Source organism: Antrostomus carolinensis, unplaced genomic scaffold, assembly GCF_000700745.2.
Source record: "Antrostomus carolinensis isolate BGI_N321 unplaced genomic scaffold, ASM70074v2 scaffold12729, whole genome shotgun sequence".
NCBI classification, from domain to species: Eukaryota; Metazoa; Chordata; class Aves; order Caprimulgiformes; family Caprimulgidae; genus Antrostomus; species Antrostomus carolinensis.
Window position 1 is genome coordinate 33,354 of NW_010340770.1, and position 8,994 is coordinate 42,347.

Genomic DNA, 8,994 nt, shown 5'->3' on the forward strand with positions numbered 1-8,994 from the left:
GGTTTTTTAGGGACAACCAAATAGTAATGTCACAAATGTTGCTACTCACCTACATCTAGTGGATCACAAGCCCCTAAACATGTGAGAGCTTGGGAAAGGTCTCTCTTGGCCTAGTTCACACAGTTCTCTGCAGCTTGGCTCTAAATGCCTTGAGCAAAGGAGAGCAGTGGTCTTTTGGGAATTGTCCTACTTGCTTTCTATTGTTTGCAGCAAACAAGCTTGTGTGATTTTGTGCAGCAGCTTGCCTGGGGCTGTGGACTATGCATTAATTTCAGAATCTGAAGTGATTGGGGGAAAGGGTGTGAGAGCCTCCTCCTGGTTTTTTTGAGCCTGTTTTCCTGTGCAGACTAGATGCTAATAAATACTGGGGGAAGGATCTCAGCTTGAGTCTCAGACAGAGGGACAGGATAGATGACAGATGGTGTCTAACAGTGAAAACAGCCTGCATGATTCATTCTGTGATCAAGACTGGAATCAAAGACCTCTGCTCTTGCCTCTGGTGTTCAGCTTTCCCCAGCTCCCTCTTCAGTAAGCCTGTGTGAAGGGGAGACTGATGGCCCTGTGACTTTATGGCAGTGATCTGTGGCTCTGGTGCCTTAGCTTTGAATTCCTCTGCTGTGGGATGGTGGGCTTGTGCCTTCTGACACCAGGTTAGTTAGAGCTGGGAAGCAGCAGGAGCCCAGAAATCAAGGATAGTCATTTCTTGGAGCAATCCTACTCCACACAGCACCGAGTCCTGACAGGCCTTAAATGGGTGAAGATGGTGGGGATGTTGAAAACCTGCCTGAGTGTTCAATGTGCCTTTTCAGCTTGTTGATCTTTCAGTTTTCCTCTGTCAGGTGCAGAAGGGTGATCAGCTGCAGGTGCCTGTGTTTCCCCTTTGGGCTGCTCTGCCTGTGAACCTGTGAACAAGCTGCCTCTGTGTCTGCTCTCCAGAGCTGTGCTGTTGTTTGTGTAATATTCCCCCTTTCTCCAATTACTTTCTGAAACACCTAAGAATGCCTGAGTTTTTGTTTAACTGAAATGCCTCACTTTTTGAAACCTGAGCTGTTTGGAAGCCTTCTTGCCTGTTTTTGTGTAAGAGTGGAGGAAGAGCAGGGATACAGCTTCCATGTGCAGCTGTGACTGGGGACACCTGCTTCAGGCTTTGTCTCTGCTTCTGGTGGGATCCTGGGATGGAGAACAGAGGCACTACCTGGGATTCAGTACTGGCTTTTCAGTACTTGAAGGGGGCCTATAAGAAAGGTGAGGAAGACTTCTCAGCAGGGCCTGTAGTGATAGGACAAGGGGTGATGGCTTTAAAATAAAAGAGGGGAGATAGATTAGATCTAAGGAAGAAATTATTTACAATAAGGGTGGTGAAACCCTGGCCCAGGTTGCCCAGAGAGGTGGTAGGAGCCCCATCCCTGGAAACATTCAAGGTCAGGCTGGACGGAGCTCTGAGCAACCTGATCTGGTTGAAGATGTCCCTGCTCAGTGCAGGGGGGTTGCACTAGATGGCCTTGAGAGGTCCCTTCCAACCCAAACCATTGTGTGATCCTCACAGAAATGACACTAGGCTCCATCTGACCTAAGGAGCTAGATGGACCCAGGGCAGGACAACAAACCAAGTTCTCCTTGTCTCCCTCAGCAGTCAGAGCAGCAGTGTGGGGAGGGGTGAGGTTGGGCACACAGAAGTTCAGTAACTGGAAAAGGTTTGTGGCAGCAGGCAAAGTCGATCTCATTAATGAGTCGTTCTCAGGTCAAGTTGCCTTGATTTGAAGGGAGGGAAAAGGGGAAGAGAAGTCATTAAAAGAGAGCTAGACATCATGAGAAGAAAGATCATGCAGCTCCCATCTGTCTGGCCTGACATAGCTGATCACGGTGAGCTGAGCTGTAGTTTTTCTAGCAAGAAGAGTTGCTGATGTAGAGAAGCTTCTTCCTCTTGCTGGTTGCCTCTGGGTTTGCCATGGTCATTTGCAATGCTTAACAGTAGAAAGAAAGGGAAAAACCATTTCCACTGATCTGAAATAGGCTGTAGCACCACAGACAAAAAGGTAACACATGGGATGGGAGCATCCTAATGCTCAGGCTGATGTAACTCTGTCCCACCCCTCAAGGAGTCTAATGACACTTCTCTCCAACCTCTAGTGATCTAGGTTTGTCCTCAGCAATAGCAGTTGTCCTCATGGACAGGCTGGCTGAGAAAAACTTCAGAAGGAGATGGGAGGAAGAAGGTGAAGGAGTCTGCTGGGTGGTAGCTTGCAAATCTCATCAAGCTGACAGGTGTTGTAAATATTTCTGGATAAGGAATAGGGGTGAAGGGATGATTTAATACACCTAAGCTTTGTGATGAGGCTGTTAATGAGCAGTTCAGGTAGTTGTAGTACTTCTGTTTTAATATAGAAGCAGCAGCTGTAGGAGTCTGGGGAGAGGCAGATCAATGCCTTGTGGAAAAGGGACATTTCCACCAGCTGTAGGTCAGAAAACCCACTGTGTGCAGGAGCAGAGTGACTCAAACCTTCCCTGAGCAGTGGAGGTGAACTGCAGTGACTGGGATGCTGGACCAGAGTCTTGCTGGCAGTTCAAGGTTAGAAATGTGTTACCTGTGAGTACTTCAGGCAGTGTTGTCCTTCAGCTTGCACTTATCTCTCATCTCAGTCTCATCTGGGGCAGGCAGCAGTTGTTCAGCCTGTGTCTTACCAGGATAACCATACCCAGTTCTGGTTCCTTATTGTTCATCAGGTTTGTAGCCCTTCTGTGGGCAAGGACATGCTGGGAAGTACTAGTACAGACTGAGGCTGTAGATATCACCTTATCTGTACTGGTTACTTTTTGCATTTAGCTTTTTGGAGTGACCAAAGCTGCAGATAACATTCCTGAAGAGATATATTTTGTGCTTTGTACAATTGTTTTGCTATTCTCCTGTCTCTCCTGGAAGGATTTTCCTGATGCATGATTGTTCCTGTTCTCTGACTCTGGACCACTGGAGCCTGTAGAGTTTTCTGTTTGTTTTTGTGGCCACCAAGCATCCTGTTTTTCTGTGGTAGATTTCCAGTTGTACTCTGTAATTACAACACTTACTTGCTCAGGACTTCACAACTTTGGTTTCTTACAAGTTAAATTTATTTCCCTTTCTATTCTGGTCTTAAAGGGATGCGTGACTGCTTGGTCTGATATCTGAACTTCTCTGTGCATCAAGTGTTTCCCATCAACACTGTAATAATGTGTATTATTTATATATATATAATAATAATAATAATAAATGTAATAATAAAAATCAACACAAGCATAATACTGTGCTTAATAAGCAAAGGAATTTATTCCAAGCTTCAACTTCTGAGGAGACTGAGTAGCAGCCTCCCATCAGCTTGAGAAGAAACTAATTGGTGGAAGAAATGGGGACCTGGAATTAACTCATTTTCTCTAGAGTAACTTCCCTTTTACCTAGTAGCAGCCTATGCAGTGTTGAAAACTAGGGTGGATTTGTAGTGTTTACTTCTGCCTGGAAAAAAAGTTCTCTTAGCAAGAAATGCCATGTGGGATTTTATCTTGGTAAACCCATTCTGCATTTCATCCTGTTGATCATATTTAATGCCTCTTCTCACAAGCATAGACAAGACTGCAGAGTAAGGTCAGAGTGATTTCAAGGTCAGTCTGGGGGATTTGTCACTACTTGGTTGCTTTTTTCCTTTAAGCATTGTTTTATTTGCCCATTAAATTCTCATTTTCCAGTGATTTTAATACTGGTTCTATCTGTTTCTTGCTGCAACTTAAAAAAATATCTGTATTGTGGGAGTGTGACAGCCTGAGCACCTATTACTGTTTCCTTCAGATCTTTTGGAAAAGGGCTAACCAGAAGTTAGTGCCCATTCCACTCTTTTTGCAGTGCTTGGAATCTTTATCTGCACTTTTTGTCTTTGTTCTCACCTCATTCCCTGGAGCTAGAGCAAAACAAAATGTTTTTACACCCATAACAATGATGAGCCTCCACTATGGAGGAGGTGGATCCACAGCAGGACTAACACAGGTGATAAGGAGAGGGGTTATGTACCCTAAACCCCAAAGAAAAAGCTACAAGGAATTGACTAATCTCTCTCCTGCCCTTTTTTTTTTCCCTTGCCAGCTGAAAGAAGAGTTGTCCCGCATAGTTGGAAATCTGATTGAAAATTACAGCTCTCCAAATGATGATGAGAAGAACTTAGAAGATGCTTGGGACTATGTGCAAAAACAGGTGAGTCATGAGGAGCAGCAAGAGGCAGGTGATGCTGTTTGTCAGTGCAATAAATCACAGACTGGTTTGGGTTGGAAGAGACCTTAAAGCTCATCCAGTTCCAACCCTCCTGCCATCAACAGGGACACCTTCCACTAGACCAGGTTGCTCAAATGGCCTTTAAAATGAGGCTGAGGACAGGGAAACAGGTACTGCGAGAGGCAATACCAGGGCACATTGATCTGACTGGTGTACAAAGTTGCCTGTGAGGTTTGGTGCCTGCATGCTAGAAAACTGTCTTGCTTGCTATTGCTAGGTAAGGCCCTGAACCATTCCAGCATGCTGGCTGTTAGGACTAGCTAGTATTGACTGCTTAACCTGATGTATCTGGCCTATCAAATGGCACCCCAACACTTCTCTTTGTCTGCAGGGCCTCCAGAATACTAGCCTGTGTGAAAGCCACAGGGTATATTGTTTTTATAGCAAGTAAAGTCCCTATCTTATTGCCAGGCAAGTCAGCAGCACTGCCTGCTTTACTACTTGGTGCATGTTGCTTGCTTGTTGTGATGGCTTTTCTTGCAAGTGTGAGCATTCTTGGGAGCCATCCAACTGCCCATGGTTTCTGTTCTAGCATCAGGGTCAGCGCTTGAGCAACTAGGTCAGTGTTGAGGCACACTGGAGTCATGAGAGCTGTTAGTGCCAAACCACAAGGCTTGAGAGCTGGCTGGCTGTTGTGGTTAAATACATGCTCAGCATGGTAAGTACAAGCAATAGTGGGGTTTTTTTTCTGTCTGTTCTTCAGTCTGCAAAACACTGACCTGAAGTATTTCCCCTCCTTGGAGGGAGAATGATTTATTTGTTTTATCACTGTAGTTGCACCTTCTTGGTAATGGACTCGAGAAGGCTGAGTCTACTGTGGTGACAGGATCCTGCCTGAGCCCTTCTTTTATGACCAGAAGGTGATTTTGTAGAACTGAAATAGTCAGGTGTTGAGTGTTGAACTGGCATTTGAAAGGGGATGGGTGTTCTGTAGACCAGTCTTGGAGTTAAAGTCCAAACCTCTCTTGAGGCAGAGGTAGTTCCTTCTGGAGGCTGGATCTTCAACACTTGTTTGGACACCAAATGCTTGTCCTGGTGTAGATGTTCGGCTGTTTGTACCTCCACTCTCATGTCTGTTCCATCAGACTGAAACATTACTTTTCCTTTCTGAGCAGAGGGAGAATTTTCCCTAAACTTCCATCTCAACTTTAATAGCCTTTCTGCTCTGTACCACGGTGCAAGCACTGGGATCCACGCTTAAGAAATCTTGGTCTTTCCTGGACTTCCCGATGTGCTTTCCCCTCCAGCAACTGCAGTTTTATCACGTGGCTGTATAGGAATGTAAATGTTTCTTTGGATGGAAAATTTTCCTCATCCCATCTCCCAGCCAGTCCCAACTGCAGCCAGGCGGGTGCGAACTCGTCGTGACTCGCTGGGGCTTGGTGGCATTTCAACGCCATCGTGCGGTGGCTGCTGGTGTCCCCCGGGGGTCACCGCTAAGATCAGCGGTACCTTGCAATTGAAAAGGTCCTGATTCAGTAAAACACAGTTTTTGAGCAGACATAAAAGGGAAAAATAAAGCCTTTGCATTTAAACCTATAGAAATGGCATCGCTAGTGAACAACGAGGTAGTAATCCTTTTGAGATGTGTTTGAATAGCCATGATGTCTTGTCAACGCATTAATCTCTTGCTTGCCTTGCTTCTCCCTCACCAAATCAATCAGATGATGAACTGGAGGGACTGAAAAAAAAAATGTCCTTTCAAACATGTCACACAGATCAACTGCCCTCCTCCAGCTGACCCACCAGCAGCATCTGTTTTGCACTTTTACTTCTCTTTAGCATCGTTACCTGGAGATAAGATGAGGCTTGCTAGGATTCAGTCTGCAAAAACTAATGAAAATTACACTCTAAAATTGATGTCAAGCTGCATGGTCTACTGAAATTGGAGTATCTACGCCTCATGCAGTAAGGTTTGTCCTTACTATGACTAGTGTGCTAGGACTTTGTGCATATTATAGTCCACTATGCTCAAAGTCTGCTAGAAGTGGCCCTGTAACTATTGTCTTGCTAGCAGAGTGATTCTGTGGTAGGAAATAATGCCCCTGTCTTCTGGATGGCCCTGTGCATAGGTTATCTGGTAACCAGGGTGATGTTCTAGTGTAACTAATACATGCAAACTCTGTCCTGACTGTTGTTGTTACATGGAGAGCTCCTGTGTACTTCTACCTCCACTGCCTGTTTGTTTTCACGTGCAGTATCTTACCAGTGCAAAGTGTAAGACTGTGATGATCTCTCTCTGCTTATTTAGATCGCTTGCTGTGGCTGGATTGGAGCAAAAGACTGGGAAAAAAATGAGTTTATTATCAACCAAAGCATGACTGTGTATCCCTGCTCCTGCTCCAATAGCTCTAAGGACTTTGAGGCAGATAGTGGTTTCTGTAACCTGGATGTCCCTCTCAACAGCACTGCAACGTATGCTGACTGGCCTGTTCATGAGCAGGTGAGTGGGTATGTCTGGGCCCTGTAAAGCTTCCACTGAAGTCACCTTGTCTTTGTTCTTCTTGGAATTATATAGAGCACTTCTTTCATGTCAGTATTGCTTGAAGTACCTGTGGAAATTGGGGTGAGGTGGGGCAGGGATCCTTCCCTTTTCTCCTAAAGCTACTGTGAAACTTGGTACAACATGTGATTGGGGTAATCTCTGCATTGCACAAAGAGATGTATTATGGATTTACAGTCTTGAGACACTTAGATTCACACTTCTTTCCCTTGTGACCATGTTTTCTTCATAGGGGTGCATGGATGGTGTAGAGAAGTGGTTGAAGGACAACCTTGGTGTCATTCTTGGGGTCTGCACTGGTGTTGCTGTTATAGAGGTAAGTCACTCCCTAGTGTGGATGTATACTGTCTTACCATGCAGACTCTTTTCAAGCAAAGCTATTTTATTTCAAGTAACAGACACCTGGTTTAATGGCAGTGCAGTTCTAGCTCTTGGCTATGTCTACCTGGAGCTTTGAACTACTGCTTTCATTGACTGGATTAAAAATTGAACAAAGACCTGTCAACTTGTGGCTCCTGCTGCTGTGTCTGACACTTGGCAATTCACTGCATGTGTAACCAGGAAGAATGAGACAAGCAACATCCCACTAGTGAGATCCCACTGGTTGCTTTAAACTCAACAGATTCTAGATCAAGGCACAGTTTTTTGCAGAAAAATATTTTTGTCATCCTGTTTATTGCATTTTCCTTGCATTGGGGACCACCAGTGTGGTGTCATATAAAGCAGATGGCTCTGTTCTGCTCCCCTGTACCACCCTTTCTTCCCACCTTATGATCTATCTGGTTGCTAATTTTGTTCCCATTCTTCATTACTTATTCCAGCTGCTGGGGATGATACTGTCCATCTCGCTCTGCAAGAACATACACAGTGAAGACTACACCAAAGTGCCCAAGTCTTGAGTTGGCTGATTCCAGAGCTACAGCACCACAGAGAAAGGAGCAAACGGAACATTCCTGCCTCATACCCAGACTGTCCAACCATTGACCATTATTCCTGTGACATCCCATTTCTGATACCACTCTGCTAAGAACTGTTAGAGCTGCAGTACAGCCTGATCTTCTGGCAGTAGGGCCCTTGGACCACCTGCATCCTGCTTCTGGATTATTTCTACTTCAAGAAGCAGAACTTAATTGTTTTTGTTATCACATAAGACACCGGTTAACCTGAGGGGACAATGCTTTTGCTGCCTGCTCCATGTTAAACAATCCTCTTCATATCTCCATGCTACAACCCACTGGGCCTAACCTACAGTAACTTCTCTCCCCCCTCATTCTTCTCCCACACATCTTTCCACCTACCCCCAGAAGTCCTATCTTGTTGCCCCATGAGCCAGGATTGCTGTTGAGATTCCAATGCTACGGTAGCTTCACCTACTTCACTGACTTGTGGTGGTAGCTAGTTGTGCTTTATAGGCCTTCTCCTTTCTTGCAGTTAACCTGATTCATCTCCTACTGTGCATCTTCCAGCCTAGGCTCTCATCTGAAATATTGAGCACTACCCACCTACTCGCTTCTCCTGCTTCTGGAGTCAGCAATGCCTTGCCTTCAGCGGAGCTCTTCCCTTCAAGCATGATGAGAAGCCACCAGGAGGGATCCAAGCCTACCTACTCCTAGTGTGGCCTGGCAGATTGTGGTGGTGGTGGTGCTCAGCTGCTTCTGGAATAGGTCTCTTGGGTTCTGGATTTGACACTTCAATGTTTCTCCCACTTGCCTCTTTACCTTTTCCTCTCCTTCTAGCACTGCTCTGATGGCTCCTGTCAGCTTGGAGGCACTTCAGAGACAGCTGCATGATGTGGACTCAGCCCCAGGCTGGCTCCACTGGTTGCATTCTTGGGTTGCCAACTTCTACAGAGGTTATGATTAACTTGATTCTTCCTCTACCCCCTTTATGAACATAAAAGTTGTTAGCTGTGGTTTTTAGTTATGAATATGGAGGGATCTGACTGGATTGCTGATGCTGTATATTGGAGATATCACTGCTCCCAGTGCCTGGTTTAGATTCTGTAGTTTGGATGCAAAGATAAATTGCTTTTATTTTAGTTGTCCAGTCTTCTGACTCCACTGTGGTCTGGAGCCATGGCTGCGTCCTGAGCTCTGTCTTGAGTGCAAGCACTGCAGCAGATAAGTAGCTGATTCTGCAGTGATGCAAGGCTGGGTGGTGTCTGTACTCAATGGCTGGGGTGTTCACTCTTTTCAGCCAG

At 45.4% G+C, this 8,994-nt stretch overlaps 1 protein-coding gene across 1 annotated transcript in view; it reads left to right on the plus strand.

The window, feature by feature from the left end:
* CD82 (CD82 molecule) overlaps nt 1-7,928 on the plus strand; it is a 20,750-nt gene extending 12,822 nt beyond the window's left edge. The window contains exons 5-8 of the mRNA XM_010176284.1: nt 4,106-4,213; nt 6,543-6,734; nt 7,027-7,110; nt 7,616-7,928. Of these exons, the coding sequence (XP_010174586.1) occupies nt 4,106-4,213; nt 6,543-6,734; nt 7,027-7,110; nt 7,616-7,693 (462 nt within the window). The 3' untranslated portion in view covers nt 7,694-7,928. The remainder of the gene's footprint in view (nt 1-4,105; nt 4,214-6,542; nt 6,735-7,026; nt 7,111-7,615) is intronic.
* Nucleotides 7,929-8,994: the final 1,066 nt, after the last annotated feature.